We start from the raw sequence: 19,850 nt of genomic DNA, 5'->3' as shown, positions 1-19,850 counted from the left end.
TAATACAGTCTGGTAATGGTATATGCCAATCCGCAATACCTACTTTTTTTCCAAATGGGCATACACGAGGATAAGACAGCCATGATGACCTAGCTTCATAGCTTGCTTTAAGTTTTGGTAAGTCTTCATGGAAATTATCTTTGGAATTATTTTGAAATAGGGCCAGTGTTTTCCGACAAGATTTTTGAAGCCCTTTCTACTAAATCACCAAAAAGCATATATTTGTGAAATTTTTCAGAGATTTTTAAAGTTTGGCAGTCATGTTTATAAGAAAACAACGATCTGAAGCAATCTGGTAGATGGTAAAGTACGGAATAAATAGCTGTGAAACTATTTTAAATTGCACCAGCAGTTTGAGAAGAGACTTTCAAACTTTTCCATAAAGCCATATATGGAAACCTATCCCCACTCCCTAAAAGCCTTCTTTTTAACAAAACAAAATGATCTGGAGAAATTTGGTAGAGGGTCACTAGCCCTGAAGGCTGGGCAACAAAATGGTATGAAGGGATGTGGTCGAGGGTAACCCACAAATATTGGTGTGGAAATATTTTGAAATCGGTTACATGTAGGCAACTTTAAAGACAAAGTTTTCCATATAACCTTATACATGTAGTGAAATCTAGCCTTGGCCCATGGAGGTAATTTTTTTTGTAACAAAACATGTAACCTGATCCAGTTTGGTAGCAGGTCACTGAAAGAACACTCCTGTGAAATTATTTCAGAATCAGGCTACCAGTTTCTGATGAAATCTTTTTGAAGTTTTCCTTTCGGTTTCTGTCGCAATCAGAATTCTATCTAGGTAAACCTAGATAGTGGGACCACCCGAATCACATTCCTGTGCAGTTTGGTTGAATCAGGCTCGGTACTTTAGGAGATATTCCTTTTAAGTAATTGTGGATGACGGACATTCAACAATTCTAAATGCTCACCATAAGCTCGTTTTGCTTAGGTCAAATAAAATTTCGACAATATCTACATTTATAAGTGACCACGTTCAACAGAATATTCATGAACACAATTATCTCTGTAAAAATTTAATTTGGTCTTGTTCCCAATGGTCTAAAGAATGGTCGATTCCCTTTAAGGGGAGGTAAGAAAACATACCTTAAATTTAAATATCATGCAGAAGTTATGAAGAGTTACCTCCCTTAAAGACATTACTGTTGGTAAAACCTGAACAAAATTAACACTATCTCAATATTTTTCTCTTTTATTTGCCTGTTGTATACATGTAAGTACATAGCAGGACTTGTACATAAATAACAGTCTGTGTGTTTATTCCTTCTCTTTGCTTTTGACAACATTTGTACCACGGAGACGACCTGTTCTTCTGGCAGCAATAAGACCAACCTGAAATACACAGAAAAATCAGAAATAAATGAGTAATGAACCTTTCCCTATAAATAACAAGTGATTAACATTCTAAGGGGTGAATATGAAAAAGTCTGAGAGCTTCTTCTTTATGCACTTCGACTTATTGAGTATACACCGAGGAATATGAAAGAAGTTTGTTTGCACAGTTTACAGAATTAAAATATGTCAAATTGTGCCGACGAAACCCTCTAGATGAAAAGAATAGCTATTTGACTTCCAAGTGTGATCTTGGACCTAGGTTGTTTGTGTATCTTGTCTATTATGATGGTTAACATTTATGTGCAGTTATTTGAACATTTGTTAAATTTTTTTCAAAGATATGCCTCACACTTTGGGTTCTTGTACAATTGACAGATGCCACGGACTCCGATATAGCCCCCATACACATTTTTTTGATAGGTTTAAAGGTCATACTGACAATAGTAGGTCAAATGACGACTTTCCAGCTTTTCGTTTTGGAGGAAGACCCCAGGTGACCCTCCAGGAATTATCTCAGGCATTAACCCGGGTAGAACCACCAACCTTCTGTCACCTTGATGTCTTCCTCGAATGAAAGTTTTATACCTCAGGTGATTCAAAGCCAGCAACCTTAACTATCAGCCACTGATGCCCCATGTACCTGTTTTTACACCCCACCGATTTGGGAATGGTGTTGCGGGCCTTTACAATTGGAAATAATGTGTCATAAAATGCCTAAATTGGGAAATGATAAAAAAGTGAAAATTTGATTTAACAAGAGCTGTCCGTAAGACAGCCAAGCTCGACTATTCGAAATATTGTCCCAGAGGCAGGAAAATATTACCTAAAAAGGTTAAATATCGAAAGAGTTTTAAGTTCAAAAGGGGGAATAATTTGACCAAAATGCATATCAGTTATGGGACTTGCTGCTATCAACTAGTTTTATAACCCCTAAGGCACATGTGAAGTTTCAATTCAATATCTGCATTAGTTTTGGAGACAGAAACTCGCATGTAAAACTTTAACCAGAATTTTCAAAGTCTAAAAGGGGGCATAATTTGTTCAAAATACATGTCAGATTTATGGAACTTGACCCAGTGAGGTTGGTAATTGATCTAGAAAAAGAAAAAATAAGTTTCAAATCTATATGCCATTTAGAAATAGCTGTATGTACTTGCACGCAAAACTTTAACCAGAATTTTCTAAGTCCAAAAGGGGGCATAATTTGGCCAAAATGAAGGTCAGAGTTATGGGACTTGCTGCTATCAACTAGTTTTATAACCCCGAAGACACATGTGAAGTTTCAAATCAATATCTGCATTAGTTTTGGAGATAATAACTTGCATGTAAAACTTTAACCAAAATTTTCTAAGTCTAAAAGGGGGCATAATTTGTTCAAAATACATGTCAGAGTTATGGGTCTTGACCCAGTGAGGTTGGTAATTGATCTAGAAAAAGAAAAAATAAGTTTCAAATCTATATGCCTTTTAGAAATAGCTGTATGTACTTGCACGCAAAACTTAACCAGAATTTTCTAAGTCCAAAAGGGGGCATAATTTGGCCAAAATGAAGGTCAGAGTTATGGGACTTGCTGCTATCAACTAGTTTTATAACCCCGAAGACACATGTGAAGTTTCAAATCAATATCTGCATTAGTTTTGGAGTTAGTAACTTGCATGTAAAACTTTAACCAAAATTTTCTAAGTCCAAAAGGGGGCATAATTTGCTCAAAATACATGTCAGAGTTATGGGACTTGACCCAGAGAGGTTGGTAATTGACCTAGAAAAAGAAAAAATAAGTTTCAAAGCTATATGCCTTTAATTGATGGCTGTATGTACTTGCATGCAAAAACTTAACCAAGGTGTGACGCCGACGCCAGGGTGAGTAGAATAGCTAGACTATTCTTCGAATAGTCGAGCTAAAAACATCACAGTTCTGCAAAAATTAGTCATAAATACATTTATTAATTTTGCAGATTTCATTGTGCTTCAAATATCTAATGTTTAGGTTAGGGTTAGTGCAAGTCTTGACTGGAAAAAATAGAAATTTATCTATGAAATTGGGGGAAAAAACGTACTATTTGCCATTTGGACTGGGGCCAAAATCACTGTACTTAATATTTGAGGCATACTAAAGACATTTACCTTTTTACCGGCTGAGCAGTCTCTTCTGACGGTTGAAGCTTTACCAATATGCTGATGGTTACCACCACCATGGGGATGTTCTACTGGCTGTAAAGTTCAAGTATATCAAATTATTTCACTGCAACATAACATACAATGTTACATAAAAGAAAAATGAATAAATCAAGATCCCATTTACTTGACAACCTTACCTTAAACAGATACTCACAGCTTTTATCAGAATTATTTGGAAGTGTGATCAGATTATAAATTTTCAGCAAAGACTTTCAGGTCAAAGTGAAGAAATTTTTTTAATCATCATGTTAGAAATACTCCACTTCCAAAATTTCAAGTCCGGTATGGAAAATACCATAGATCAAAAATTTGGAAATTCTTTTTTAAATATCTCACCAGAAATGTATGGTAAAGAATCAGTAGCGTGTTTTAAGTAAGTAAATAGTGAAAATATGTTAACTTACGTTCATAGCCACACCACGAACTTTGGGCCAGCAATTTCTCTTGGCCTTGTATTTGTGATAGGCACGTCCTGCCTTCAGGATGGGTTTGTCAATACGACCACCTCCAGCAACAATCCCTAAAACATGGAATATGTACAATGAATGTCATGATAGTGTAATTCAGATCATTCATGATTATGTAACTTAAATCATTCACTATTGTGTAACTTGGATCATTCAAACTCGTTCAGGAAGTGTTTAGTTTAAGAATTCATTAACTTGAATTATTGAGGTCACCTGTTCATAGAGGTTTAATAACAATTGCATTTCTAATGATAACTTTACAAGACTGAAGATCCTCGCTTCTCCCATTATTATCCTATCAGTGCAGCTTGACTGAACTTTTTCAGGCATAACTCTCCAAATGGCAAGTCAGTCATAACATTACACCTTTACTCCTGGCAAGATTTTATACAAGTTACAACGTGTAAATTCTTTTATTTCATCTACATACACTTACCCAGAGTCCCTTAAATTTTAGTTTTATTGCTATTTAAGAGTAATATACTACCAGGTTGCCCTTGCATAACAGTTTGACTTGCCCTACCCATTAGAGGCATTCAGGCAAGTGGGTAAATTCCATATTTCTAACACTGTTGAGCACAGGGTCAAACTCCTTTATTCATTTAGGCCAAAAACTTCAAAAAGTTTCATCAGATTATAAATTTTCATCAATGACATTCAGGTCAAAGTGAAGAATTTTTTTTAATCATCATGTGAGCAATACTCTTGCACTTCCAAAATTATTAGCTGGATTTAAAATGTTGCAGAAACTGCCAACGTTATGTGATGGTTATCAGTGTTGGAAGACAAGGTCTTACTCATGCATATGATTGAAATAATGTCACTTTATTTCCATCACTAACATGCATTTGTTTTGTTGAGTTTTGATCGCTGACCTTCAATAAGCTAAGACGTGGATGTTTTCAATACAGAAAGAATACACACCCCTTTCATAAATATATGTGTGTTCTATTCCAAGCAGGTGTACTTTGCATCAGTCTTCTTTACGTCAGACTGGTACTTATTGGTACTTATCCATATAGAAGAATATGACCCTAGCTTAACCCTTTCCTTGCTGGACACGCTTGGTTCTACCTTTGCGACCAGTGTAGATCATGAGCAGTACATTTTTGGTAAGCACCCCTTTTAACAGTTAACGGTACTGTCCAAATTGGAAGATGGACAAGTTCATTATAGAAATTTAGCAGGGTAAGGGTTAAGGTAGTGGACTTGTCATGACAATCAACAATTTCCATTCCATTTCATATTTTAGCATTCTTTCGTTGTTATAAACAAAGCAAGTATCTGTTATGACTGAAGTATGTTAAAATAGCATATGAGAATACGTTATTGCATAGACTTTGCCCATTGTCATTACAGGTCCAATACCTTCAGGGTTTTTTTAGGAGCTGGGGAATTCGCTGGGCGCTGGTCAAAGGGGAAAAAATCACCCAAATGAGACCTATTTGGGGAAAATTCACAATGTATATACATCATGTAATACTGGTTTTAAAGATTGGTTTCTATCGTCGTATATAGCGAGCGTTGAATGCTGGGACACATTGTCCGTGACGTAATAAAACAGCTATATATAGTGTAATCACCGTCTTGGCTAGTTGCCTACATCGTTGCTGTACGTCAAACTATTAAGGATGCAATGATTTTTAAGGTAAGTTGATCTAATATTACTAAAACATAATAAGAGGGTCATGATGACCCTGGATCGCTCAACTGAGTAATACGAGCTACATGTTTCAAATGTCAAACTGATGCTAAAATATCAAGAAAGTCAGTAGCTAGGTCAAATTCATGGTCAATGAAATTCAGTTTGTGTGCAAAACTGTGTATGTCATCAAAATTTCAAGGCTGTATCTTAAACAAGAGCTGTCTCCATAGGATGACACATGCCCTCGATTGCACTTTGAATGAATAGTTATGGCTGATGTTAGAGTTTAGGACCTTTGACCTACGGAGCTGGGTCTTGCGCGCAACACGTCGTCTTACTGTGTCACACATTCATGCATAGTTATTTTAAAATCCATGCATGAATGACAAAGATATGGACCGGACATGCCCATCAATGCACTATCATGAAAAATGACCTTTAACGTCTAAGTATGACCTTGACCTTTGAGCTACGGACCTGGGTCTTGCGTGTGAAACGTCGTCTTACTGTGGTACACATTCATGCCAAGTTATTTGAAAATCCATCCATCGATGACAAAGATATGGACTGGACACGCCCATCCATGCACTATCCTTTAACGTCTAAGTGTGACCTTGACCTTTGAGCTACGGACCTGGGTCTTGCGCGCGACACATCGTCTTACTGTGGTACACATTCATGCCAAGTTATTTGAAAATCCATCCATCGATGACAAAGATATGGACCGGACATGCCCATCCATGCACTATCCTTTAACGTCTAAGTGTGACCTTGACCTTTGAGCTACGGACCTGGGTCTTGCGCGAGTCACGTCGTTTTACTGTGGTACACATTCATGCCAAGTTATTTGAAAATCCATCCATCGATGACAAAGATATGGACTGGACACGCCCATCAATGCACTATCCTTTAACGTCTAAGTGTGACCTTGACCTTTGAGCTACGGACCTGGGTCGTGCGCGCGACACGTCGTCTTACTGTGGTACACATTCATGCCAAGTTATTGGAAAATCCATCCATCGATGACAAAGATATGGACCGGACACGCCCATCAATGCACTATCCTTTAATGTCTAAGTGTGACCTTGACCTTTGAGCTACGGACCTGGGTCTTGCGAGCGACATGTCGTCTTACTGTGGTACACATTCATGCCAAGTTATTTGAAAATCCATCCATCGATGACAAAGATATGGACCGGACACGAAAATTGTGGACAGACCGTTCAAAAACTACATGCCTCCCTTCGGGGGCATAAAAACAAGGAAGTAGGTCAAGGTCACAGTCAAGTGACATCATATCACTTGGGGTCATCAGGCAATTATAATTAAACAGTCTTGGAAATAGGATCAGATGATTTTTTAAGTATTTTTCCAATATAACTCACATAATAACTAAGTGACCCCACGGCGGGGCCTCTTTTAACCCCAGGGGCATAATTTGAACAATTTTGGTAGAGGACTGCTTAGACTAGCTCCTAGACTATGATATATCTTTTTTTTTTTGAATTTACATTTTTTATGATTGAATGTAGTGAACTGAGCCAGTCTATATCCTATGTCCAATATCATAGTCTAGTACAATCCGAAAATTCACAAACCTCTTTTTAGGTTTGTTATCAATCAATGTCTAGAACTGACCACAGCCTAACTGATAGAGATCAGTGGTTTACTGCCATATGTTTATGCAATTCATTGATACCATCTGGTAGCTTGGGTTTAGAAAGGCAGGGGTCAGCTGAGTAGAAACGAATTTTCATTTCTCTGTATTGGTACTTGCAGTTAGATTTGAAAATCTGAAAGATACACTTCCTATGGCTTGTCATAAAATGGACATAAGGAATTAAACTGTAATTGAACAATATAGGAGTAGAACAGATATGTTTTTCCCCCGAACTGGTAGAGGAAAAAGTTAGCTTTTTGCGATATTTGTGTTAAAACCTTGAACGTTAATAGACGGAATGCACAAATTCAATAATATAGTGGTGCATTAAAGAATATCCCGGTCCAGGGGCTGAATAATGCATATTGAAGTGTTGTATTTGAAGGACAGTGAAACACAAGTACACCGGATATATAAATCTGCAATCTTGCTCTGAGAATATTCGGACAGAATGCTTTCATTTCTTGTTATCCTGTATTCTGTTAGTTAGAAGGTCTATGGCTTTTCTGAAAGATTTTTTAGCTTTAAAAATGTGTATGTAAATACATAAAAGCATATTTTTACATCAAAATTGGTATTTCTGCAGAAGATAGAAACGTCTCAAAGTTAGAAATACATTTTAGCTTATAATTCTTGTAAGTTTCTTATTTGTGCAAATTTCGCATTTAGCCTACTATATTCTTCAGTTAACTCCAGTTAGTTATCTAATGCTTTACAAATCAAGAAAACCCCATACTTGTATTCTTTTTCGTAAAGATTAGCAGAGCCAAATGTCTTAAAATAAAATTAATTGATTTGTGAAAAATATGATGTTAAATAGAGACATTTGGTTTCAAAATGTTTCTGTGTTGACAAGGTAACTCTCCATATTAACAATTAGTTACATATCTTATAAGGTACAGGCATTTGTTCAACTAATCGCCAGTGTAGAGAGGACTGGAAATGGTTGAAAATCTTATGTATACTATAAAGTAATATTATTTGAAATTTTAAGCGCTGGTTATCTTATCTTATTAGACCACTTTATTTGCTATTTAGTTGATAATAGTATAGTTTTATTCATGAAAGGCTTGTTCAATTTACCAAATACTTCATTTTAACGTCAAAAATATTTAATACTCTAAATACAAGTAAGCATTTGATATTTCGCATAAAATATATTGCAGTAGGAAGTTAACATTCTAACTCCGCCCTTTCATTTGAAAAATGCCACATGCCAAAATCAAAATGTTTAATGCAAAATGCTAAATCTTAAACATTAAGCCATAATTGTCAAATGCGATGGCAAAACAATACTGTAGAAAGGACGGAGCGCCATGCTAATTTCCAAATGATAAATGACACATAATTTAATAAAAAGTAACATTTAGCATTAAATAATATGAATTTAGCATAAAGTTATTGGCATTTAGCATTAAAATTGACATTCGGCAATTAGCATGGCGCACAGGCCCTCCATACAAAGCTGAATGCTAACATGCATATGCTATTGTCCGATGTTGGCATGACATGGTAGAACATTCTTCAAATCAGACTTATAAGACATGATGCAGATCTTTATTTCATAAAATCAAAGGTCAATTAGAATTATCTTTCAGCATTATAGACATTAGATATTTGAAATTTTCGCATTTATTATGAGAGCAAGAATATTGTATTTAGCTATTAGCATTAGATATCTGGCAATAAGAATGGTGCACCAGCCTTTCATATATGCATCGCCCTTCAATAGTTTTATTATTTATCAATCTTTGTTAAGAAAATAAAACGTCTTTTTTTGTTTGGTGCTGCAGTGACTGCAGTACGGTGCTTAGTCACTGAATAGAAATAATGTTTTGCTGACACTTGTGTTTCTTTTAATTTTGGTACAGCTTTATCATAATTTTGTCTATATCTGCTGGCTTTCCAATGGGACAAGTCTCAGTTTTATTAACACCTTTGAAATGTTTTTTATGGTAGCAATCATAATCTTCCTTTTTGCCACATAATGTACCAAGCAGTTTTTTTTATCGTTTGAATAAACTTGAACTCAACATACCTTTTAAAATGTGCTTTTGACAATGGCATGCTGTAAGAAGCTTTAAAAAATCCATTCTTCAGTTTCAGAATTTTAATTATTAGAATAATCCTTTAAATCAAATAAACATGTTATTGTTAATAAATACATTTGCAAGATGACCTATCAAGATTTCAAAAGTAGCACAATGGTTTATTCTAGATGAGAATGGTTCTTTAGTTATCTCCATTAAAAATCAGTTAGGTAAACAGATTTATGATGAGCAGCGTAACACATGACCACTAGCATGATGTACCAAATTATCCAAGGGTAATCTAATAGCCATAGGTGCCAATCATCTCTCTGAGAGCATTTCGGATTGTACTAGACTGATAATTTCAACATCAGTCCTGTGTGAAAATCTCTAAAATAGACTGGCTTTTGTCTCTATGAAACTGAATTCGTCAAAAAAGGGAAAAATATAGAAATACAGTTATTATCAGTCTAGTGGCTAGTCTAAGGACTGCTAGACAATGCATCATACCAAATATCAAAAGCCTAGGTCATATGGTTTCAGACAAGAAGATTTTTAAAGTTTTTTCCTATAAAAGTCTCTGTAAATCTTGGGACCCCTGGAGCAGGGCCGTATTTGACCCTAGGGGGATAATTTGAACAATCTTGGTAGAGGACCACTAGATGATGCTACATACCAAATATCAAAGCCCTAGGCCATGTGGTTTTGTACAAGAAGATTTTCAAAGTTTTCCCTATATAAGTCTATATAAACCATACATGTGACCCCTGGGGCGGGGCGGTATTTGACCCTAGGGGGATAATTTGAACAGTCTTGGTAGAGGACCACTAGATGATGCTACATACCAGATATCAAAGCCCTAGGCCCTGTGGTTTTGGATAAGAAGATTTTTAAAGTTTTTCCTTTCAGTTGCCATGGCAACCAGAGTCCTGCATGGAATTCAATTCTTTGAACAATTTTGAAAGGGGGCCACCCAAGGATCATTCCTGTGAAGTTTGGTGTTATTCTGCCCAGTGGTTTTCAAGAAAAGTTTTTAGGAAATGTTGACGGACGGATGACACATGGATGACGGACATTGAGCGGCCACAAAAGCTCACCATGTGCCTTTGGCTCTGGTGAGCTAAAAATTGGAGATTTCTTTCGCCACTAGACTAGGGAAAATTGATTTTTTGGGGAAAAATTTTCCGAGGGGAAGATGCCGACTATCGGCGTCACTTTCTTAGTAAAAAAACCCCTGACCTTAAACCAAACTCTGTCATGGATGTAAATAGAGAATAACAGGTAACTGTCTTTTGAGAAAGGGTTTCTCAGACAAGGCTAGATTCTGAGAAATCCCTTTCTCAAAAGACAGTTACCTGTTAATTCTATTTATCATGCCATTATTAACAACTTTTATCCTACCTTCATGCGAAATAAAGGGCAAAACAATCTTGTTTTTGAGAATAACTGCTAAGACATATTTACGCAATTACTTTTATAAATGCGCTCTTATTAGGTACGTGAGACCATGTCACTAATGTATAGCGTATGCCTACCGTATTTGCAATTACCACAAAAAGTTTTTATAACGGAAACGCTCGTAGAAACGGAAAATGACTCATGTAAAGCGTTTGTTCAGGATTTTAGCTCTCTGCACTTACATCAAGGAATATTGCATCTGGAATGGAATGTTACTGAATAAAATCGAGGAAACAGTAATACCTACTTTTTCTGCCAAGCGGTGTTATGTTGTATTTATTTAAGTCACATCTAACATTTGCTTGGTGAGAATGGGTATCCCTCTTGCAACTGAACTTAGGATGAAACTTCACTTGGCAGCAAATTAAAACCATTCATGTTCAGCAGAACAGAGATGTCGGGTACAAAACACAAGGTTAGCCTTTGATTTTCCGCTTTTATTTTATAATTTTTGGGATTTTAAAGACCTATTTCAGTGCAGTATGAAGGCGTATTAATTTTTAAATGCAAGGCAGACACAATCTGATGTCCTTTGACTTTATCATAGGTTTGCACAGTGTAAAGTGTTCTCAAGTTACTGACCTGAGAAAGGCTGCTTTTCCCAGACAGGCTTTATCAGGCAGTTGATATAGTAATGGCATGATAAATTATATGACGTCAGCAAATTTCACCCACTCTACCCGAATCCATAAAATCTGTTACATACAAGTATATTATAGCACTCTGGTTCTTCCAAATCTTCTTAGTGGGCAAAGTTCATTTCACATACCTACTACAGCCCTGTTTGCTGATGGAACAACTTTCTTCGAGCCTGATGGAAGCTTAACTCTCGACTTCTTTGTGTCTGGGTTATGTGAGATGACTGTAGCGTAGTTGCCGGAGGCGCGGGCTATCTTGCCACGGTCCCCGGTTTTCTCCTCCAAACAACATACAATGGTACCCTCAGGCATAACACCAATTGGTAAAATGTTGCCGATCTGTAGAGTTGCTGCAAAAATTAAAATACAGTAACATTAGATTTCATTTCAATAGTTATTAATCATATAAACCCTAAAACGCATCTCTTGTTATAAGAATGAGAATGCATACCCTCAAATGAAGACCATCTAAAAAATCCATTGAAATGGGACAGAAAAATGGACTACTATAAGGCTTCAGTTGATTTCTTTTCAAACAGTAAGTCTATAATTGTGTTGCAAGTTAATCTGCCACAAGCATTTCCTGGATCTCATGTAATTTCTTGACTGGTAATGTTACTAACTACATCCATGTCTCAATTGGCTGGATTCAACATGTCACTAGAAAAATAGACAAACTCTTCAACTTCGCAAAAAGTGTCCTGAAGTGTTATCAACTTACTTTAAGAATTTTCATCAAAGACTTATGACAGCCTTACTGACCTCTACTTGCCCTGGTGAGATTTTTATACAATGCCCTTGTGAAACAGTACGACTTGCCATACTCATTTTTGACATTCAGGCAAGTGGATATATATCCCTATTTCTAATACTGACAAGTAAAGGGTCAAAATGCTCTATACATGTACGTAACAGACCATGTATTTATACTTATGCAGGAAACTGTAAGGAAGTTTCATCAGATTATAAATTTTCATCAATGACTTTCAGGTCAAAGTGAAGAAATTTTGTTAATCATCATGTTGATATAATATATATTCACTTCCACTTCAAATTAACAGCTTTTATTTATAAAGCTATATCATTAAAATATTTTTTTATCAAGTAAAATGCAATACGCACGTTTTAAACAGCATTCAGAAATCATTCAAATGTGATATTTTTGTTGCCAAACATAGTCTGCATGTTTAGTATTTGTGGCTTAAAACACAACCTGAAGCAGCACAATTGCTACTTTTATTTTCTATAGGGCTGGACAAGTTGGCTCCTCCACTCATTTATAAGAAATTGGTTCATTTTTGTTTGCCTGCTTCGAGTTTAACACCTTTTTTTCAACAGTATTTCAGTTATGTAACGGCGGGCAGTTAACCTAACCAGTTTTCCTGGATTCTGTACCAGTACAATCTTGTTGTCTGCAACTTGCCAAGTAACTGCCAACTTCCCCACATGAATAAGAGGTGGAGGACAAATGATTTCAGACAAGTCTTTCATCAAATCGTCATGAAGAATATACACCTTGCCCGAGGATCAAACTCATGACCCCGCGATCTGTAAAAATTACCAGTAAAAACTGACAAGTGAATCACAGTCTTATGGTAACTGCCAAAGTAACTTAGACAAACTTTGAAAAAAGAACATGCCAAGTATCGGTCAAGTATTATGGAAGTTTCTGTAGTCCTACTCAGACTTTAACTCGACAATGCCAGTGGCCAAGTGGAATTTTACTCCCCTAATTATAATCACATTAACCTGATGCTCCATTGTCAATTGCAAGGCACTGTAGGGATAACATCACGACTTAATGACTTGCCTGAAGCATGACGAAAGTTGAACTTTTTTTGGGGGAGTATGGGTGGCGCACCAACACAATAAAAGGTCATCTATATATGGCAACTTTCCAGTTTTGATGGTGGAGAAATACCCCAGGTGCCTCTCCATGATTTCATCACGAGCCGGTACATGGGCAGAACCACTGACCTTCCGTAAGCCAGCTGGATGGCTTCCTCACATGAAGAATTCAACCCCCACCTGAGTGAGGCTCGAACAAGCATTGATGCGGGTTGTCGAAAGTTGAACAAAACTTATAAATTGACTTTGAGTCATTACTGACTATAAATGACCTACCTTTCTTCCCACAGTAAATGAACTGTCCTGTGTACATGCCCTCAGTGGCAATGAATGTTTCAGTGTTCTGTCTGTACCTGTAAGGATCTCTGAACGTCACCTTGGCCAGCGGTGCACCACGACCAGGGTCATGTACAATATCCTGCAACATTTGTATGATAAGGTTAATTCCTTCGGATAAAGAGTATCATTCAAGAGTGATGTCACATGGTTGTACAATGTTGTAGCTGTTCTATTTTTTGTACAGGAACGACAGCCTGGTAATTCATTGAAAAGATATTTTCATTGAACATTTTGCTCAACTTACATTAGAAAAAAAAAATGACTGTCAATATTCAAATAATAAACTTGAATCTAAATGGTTTTCAGACACTGGTCAGTGTTCACCAGATTATTAACATTACAAAAGAAAAAGGAAACAATCGCCAAACACCAAATATTCTGTTCCTTGCTGAATAATTTCTGTTGATATATAAAAGATGAACAAGTGTATCAAAACCATTAATTATATTAAAAACAACAACAAATAGATTCAAACATACTTTAAATATGAAATGGGACATGCTCCCATTTTTTTTTAAAACAATAAATTGCCATGGAACTGTTTGAGAAACCTTCCCTTGTACCTTGTAATGGTCACTGAATATAAACAGGAAACAAAACCCCATCTTTCAGTCTGTAACAATGCCCTATTATCAAAAAGGGTTTGTCACACAATTGTCTGAACTATTTGTGCCAGTTTGAATCCTCATAATTTACTGGGGTTTTTTAACGTTTCAAAAGAATGAATACAAGTGAAGGGTGGTATCTGATCCATTTACAATTCAAGTTTGAAGGGAATATGGATTAATTCTAAATCTAACTGATATTTCATAAAAAATAGGTCTAGGATTTACAATGTTTTCTGTATATGTATGGATATTCAATATATTTACGAGTTTCCTCTTGAATCTGTATCAATGATTCAAGAGATACCTCGTCTTGCTATATATAATATTTAGCTACGTACAGTCGATTAGTCAGTTCCGGATCACTAAGGGCTATAGCATCCCAAAATTTGAATGACATGCGTATTACCTTGAATATATATGGTGTACCTGTAGCGACATAATGAAATATGAAATAAATTTTCACAGTATCAGTTTTGAAACCTCGTAATGTTCAAACTTAATTTAACAGTTGTATTATCAATAAGAAGTGATATCAAAGTTAGTAACATGTTGGTTTATTAATGATATAAGCCATTATGTTATATAAATCAAGAGTGGATCAAGGAGTTAGGTTAATAATTATCTAAAGCTTTAATTTCTTTAATTTCGATATTATCTCTCCTCTGTGATGATTAGCATGGATTTAGTGACATCAGACATGTGTCATTTTCTGACTTGCTCAGCATGCCCACTCATTTTTAAAGTTGAGGGTACATGTACCCCCTGCTTTTGCAGAATAGGGGTACACTTCAAAATTTGGGGGTACACTACATCGCAGATCTGAAAATTTTCTATTTAACTACTGAAATTTGTATAGAACGTTGTTTTTTTTTTTGTTTTTTTTTATATATATATATACAGAACTCTCGTGGGTGGGGTATAACAGATGAGATAATTTTAGAAAATGTAAAATGTTTTTCCAAAGTTAAGATAGGAAATTCTGAATCAAAAGACCCCTCCCTATATTATACTAAATATAAATATGTTTTCAGCAAGATTCGTGTATTCCCAATTTCGTGAACGAAACACGATTCGTCCGAAATAACATACAGTCAACTGAAGACTGGTAAAATTCGTCCATCAATAATAAATGCCCAAACTTTTACAGATATGCAATGTGTATCAAAATTGCAGTTAAATATCGAAAAAATAAAATACTGTTAACCTTTTGCTGAGTTTCTTAAAGCTAAAATGCCTTTTTGCGTTTCGTATCCATTCTTTTTTTGCACACGACCCGTGTGACGTCCGACTAAAATTTACCAAACCCCTCCATACAGCTGACAATTACGCCGAGAATTCGGTGATGGAAACGAAATTATAACGTTCGTGGACCGGATCTGCGTTTTAGACCATACCAAACAATTGGCAAGTGTGCGATGAAATAAACAGCGATTTGGCAGCTGAACTGGAGTTCCGAATCTCTGCGTGCATGTACCCCCAACAAGTGATTTTTATGCGTGCATTTGATATTTTGTACGTGATTCACGTACTGCAGTGCGTGAATGGGCATGCTGTTGCTTTCGCTAGTTTACAATCTGCACAATGGCATGAGTGCATTTATTATTTCATTTTGTAGCTTATACAACACTTGCTTTGATATTTAAAAAAAAAAATTATTTGCGGTAATTTTATATTTTGGTTTATGTCATTTTTTGGACACCATACTTTAGTGTAATTTTCTGACAGATGCTGATTTTTCGAGCGTTCAAGCGCCGAATCAAGGGAAAATCACTCAAAATTGCCCGGATATCAACATGGCGGAACACATGCTGCAGTGGCATTGAGAAATCTTAAACAAAAATGCTTTTTAACACTATAAATTGTTGTGTACGACAATAAATAATATGTAAGTAGTACATGTGAATGTGTTTTATCATTACGTTACCTAATACAATTAAAAAATAATGAAATAATTTGAAAACTTCACCTCGGAGGGTTGTTTTTTAGTTTTTCCCATGATGCGGAAATATCAAATACATGTGAAATAACGGTCAGTTGATAAATTTTCTTAGCCAATACACTGATCGGTGTATTGTTGAATACACCAATTGGTGCATGAAACACCGATCGGTGCATGATGCACCAATCGGGCAATATACTAGACCCGTTTAAAAATCATTTCTCAATTGTGTTGTGTCCCTGTTGCACGAGCTCCGGATCACATGGATTGACAAAATACAGATTTCTTCACATTCCAGCCATCTGCAAAACTTGTATTTTGTTTGTTATTTCACTTTACTAAAGCAAAATTTCATGCTAAGAACTAAATGATTATCTTCATCATGTAAGTGTAAACTGTGCTGTGATATATGGAACCCCTATAATCCGGAACTGACTAAATCAACTGTAGTTAATTTACGAGTGACCTGTCCGAGATCTGCTAAAAAAAATCGTTATACCTTCACAACTCCCTTTACATAACCGTGTCTTTCAGCAAAATCAATAGCACGTATAGCTGCTTGTCCCTTCCTGCGCTTCGTATGGGCCTTAAACACACTTCCTGGACCCTTACGCTGAGCTCGAATAACGCGGCCCATGTTTAAACTGAAATAAAAATAAACTTTTAAGAACACCTCATTGACCGGCAAGGAAACCAAATAAAAGCTATAGGATCAGGGGTAAATATGTAGTTGACAGTTTTGGGTGACTATTTTTCAACAAGATGTGACAGAATCAATGAACAATTATGATACATAGACAAGGATGTGACGGATTTTTATTGAGACTTTTCCACATTGACTTACCGGAATGGCCTATGGAAAAAAAGAGGAAGTTGACGGTTTAAGGCAATAAGTCGTAAATTTTTTAGATGTTTAAGACAGATTTAACGATTGAGCTTATCGAATAAATATACCGATTTACATATTTTCAGCTCAGATCAAATTGAAAAATGATGAATAATTAGAATTTCTAACATTTTACGACTTAGCCATTTGATTTATATCTGACAAAAATGAAACAGTTCTTTTCTTAATCAAGTGTAGGCATAATGTAGGCTGAACACCACTAAATCCACTTATTTTATAATGGTTTTTCGACATTTTCCAGCATTTCAGATTTTCAGACACTTATATTCCCATAAAGAACTATATCGCTACAAGAGAAAGAAAAACTGGTTTTAACTTTTATATAGGAAAATTACAGTTCATTAAGTACAACTCGTTGAATTTACTCCTTTTTGCTTCTTTCATTTTCTCTTTTCAAGACATTTAATTCTTACGTCGCCATTTTTACCTAGCATACGATAGGAACATGCCTATTTCAATAGAATGCAAAGTGATACATACTGAAATGCGGTAGAGTAAAAGTAAACACCTTGCTATTGAAAAAAAGCACTACTAGTAAGACCGGAAAAAAGATTAGCACTATGTATATTTGGACCACTTCTGACCTGGGGCAGCTTACATTTATTTTGGTTGTGATCAGCCTGTAGCATAATTCTGTCAGTCATGACCATTAGGGAGAGCGTCGGTCTACGGATCGCGTGGTCGCGGGTTCGATCATCGAGCGGAGCGTATGTTCTCCATGACTATTTGATAAAAGACATTGTGTCTGAAATCATTCGTCCTCCAACTCTGATAATTCATTTGGGGAAGTTGGCAGTTACTTGCGGAGAACAGGTTTGTACTGGTACAGAATCCAGAAACACTGGTTAGGTTAACTGTCCACCGTTACATGATTGAAATACTGTTGAAAAACGGCGTTAAACCCAAAACAAACAAACAAACAAACAAACAAAGGCATGAAACAATATCAATGGACACGGCATAGTGCGAAAGCAAAGGCAGAACAAAGAGCTATGAAAATAGATATATTGTACTCCATTTATACTTCTTTGAGCAGAACTATGTGAAAAATGGTTCGTTGTTGGTCTTCACTAAGTAAAGAAGTTTATAGCTCTTTGCACTGAGACAGGATTCAATTCAGAGCTTTGAGAGGCCCTCAGAATTTACACAGCTTCCGTAGTTTATCGCATTTCACATATAATTCATATGCAGTGCTCCAGCTAGGATTAAAAAAGGGCAGGGTGCTGGCACTGAAAAGGGCACTTCTGGGGTGGTGGTCGGTCCGGGACCGTGCTCCCCCGGGAAAAAAATATTACTGGTCCATGCATACAGTGCATTTTAACATACTTTAGGCATGGAATTTGGCATAATTTAGGCATGTTTTTTGGCACACTTTAGGTATGATCTTTTAATAGGCTATGTCTGTCATCTCTAATGCACCTATTTATTAACTAAAAATTCTACTGTTTGTATTTTACTTGGCATTGATTTTCAACTTGTAACATTTCTTTGTAATTGCATACTGAATAACAATATCTATATGTGTTTAGGCCTATTTTACTTTGTTACAATTTCAGTACACATCTTCTTCATGTAGGCTACTTGATATTTATAAATTTATACCTGCAACATATTATATACAGAAAATAAAGTTTAAACTTCCACTTAAATAAATGAAATCAGGCAAAGTTTTTAACTTACAACAGTGTAAAAGCAAGTTTAGCACTTGTAATAGACATATTCCGGGTATCCAAAATTTTATATCCGGATATGGTTACACTTTTTTCTAAAAGTCGTGGAATGTCCAGTTTAAACAATATTTTTGAAAAAATATTATGATGCAAAGACAGTTTAACAGCATTTCACAGTATCTGACATTAAAGTGTACCCTGTCATTACATCTTAGTAAACTAATTTCAAAGAAATCTTCATGAAAAAACGGCAATTTCACAAAGCAGACGACAACTTACTTTCGATTTCAAAAACTTGTAAAACGATAAAATCAAAATATTTTCCTATTTGAATTTGGTTGTGATCGATTTTTATTAATTACATATAAATGTCTGTTGTCTGGACTTAAGTTTCAGTTGTGTATAAAGGGGTATTTACGACTATATTACCGAAAACGAAAGTACACTTTGACAGGTGGCGCGAAATGATAATGATTTCAGACTGGTTTGCAAACTGTTTTAACACTAAGGTTCAATGATTTTAATGCTAGTGGAGCAGTCTATAATATCATGGTCTGCCTCGGGCACGATTACAGCAGGTAATTGTTTAATTGTTTGCAATTATGTCAATGCCCCCTGGCGTGTATCACTCGATAAAAAGGGGGCAATAAAGCAGTGTATTATAATCACTGAGGCAAAAAAGGGAAGTTTGGCTAAAAAAAAAAAATGAATGGTTGTAAAACGGGCAGGGTGCCTGGCGGGGCAACAGGGCGGAACGAATTTCGGAACGGGCGATGCGCCCTGCTGTAAATGGCTAGCTGGAGCACTGATATGATGAAGTATATATAAGAATGATATGGAAAAAAAAATGATGTACAGAGGTAGATACTTGTCACAAGGTAGCTTAGGCATTACAGCGATAAAATAATGCAGTAATCATCACTTAATATTTTCTCCTGGGATTTTCTTTAAAGTGCTGGAGAAAAGATTTCTTGATGTTGTGAAGTTTTATAAAAACAAAGCATTTTATGAAGAAACAATGACACTCACTTTACCTCTTTTAACAGTCTTGTTGGTTTACGCACAGAGTCTATGGAGGTCGACTAGATATCAAAATGCAAAGTTTAAGAG

The 19,850-nt window shown here is 35.9% G+C and overlaps 1 protein-coding gene and 3 non-coding genes across 4 annotated transcripts; all 4 read right to left on the bottom strand.

Annotated features, from left to right (window-relative positions):
• Positions 1-1,194: 1,194 nt before the first annotated feature.
• On the bottom strand, positions 1,195-17,029 carry LOC123554663 (60S ribosomal protein L8). Its single transcript, XM_045344933.2, has 7 exons — positions 17,008-17,029; positions 16,663-16,807; positions 13,554-13,695; positions 11,561-11,779; positions 3,936-4,051; positions 3,478-3,564; positions 1,195-1,350 (listed from the first exon to the last, which is right to left on the bottom strand). Exons 2-7 carry the CDS (start codon positions 16,798-16,800, stop codon positions 1,276-1,278), a joined length of 777 nt encoding a protein of 258 aa, XP_045200868.1. The 5' UTR covers positions 16,801-16,807; positions 17,008-17,029; the 3' UTR covers positions 1,195-1,275.
• On the bottom strand, positions 3,714-3,782 carry LOC123556149 (small nucleolar RNA SNORD37). The gene has a single exon (XR_006687376.1). It is a non-coding gene; the product is annotated as a small nucleolar RNA SNORD37 (small nucleolar RNA).
• LOC123556147 (small nucleolar RNA SNORD37) lies at positions 4,626-4,691 on the bottom strand. The gene has a single exon (XR_006687374.2). It is a non-coding gene; the product is annotated as a small nucleolar RNA SNORD37 (small nucleolar RNA).
• LOC123556148 (small nucleolar RNA SNORD37) lies at positions 12,386-12,454 on the bottom strand. The gene has a single exon (XR_006687375.2). It is a non-coding gene; the product is annotated as a small nucleolar RNA SNORD37 (small nucleolar RNA).
• Positions 17,030-19,850: the final 2,821 nt, after the last annotated feature.

Source organism: Mercenaria mercenaria, chromosome 7 (genome assembly GCF_021730395.1).
Source record: "Mercenaria mercenaria strain notata chromosome 7, MADL_Memer_1, whole genome shotgun sequence".
Taxonomy (NCBI): domain Eukaryota; kingdom Metazoa; phylum Mollusca; class Bivalvia; order Venerida; family Veneridae; genus Mercenaria; species Mercenaria mercenaria.
Note: the sequence above shows the minus strand (reverse complement) of the source record. Positions and strands in the feature narration are given on the sequence as shown.

What these genes read in the sequence shown, in the direction of transcription:
- LOC123554663 (XM_045344933.2), bottom strand. Translation starts at nt 16,800, where the DNA reads ATGGGCCGCGTTATTCGAGCTCAGCGTAAGGGTCCAGGAAGTGTGTTT. An exon ending in AGCAAACAGGGCTGTAGTAG is followed by an intron (nt 4,052 to 11,560) that starts GTATGTGAAATG and finishes TCCATGTTTTAG; the next exon opens with GGATTGTTGCTGGAGGTGGT. An exon ending in TTCGTGGTGTGGCTATGAAC is followed by an intron (nt 3,565 to 3,935) that starts GTAAGTTAACAT and finishes TGAACTTTACAG; the next exon opens with CCAGTAGAACATCCCCATGG.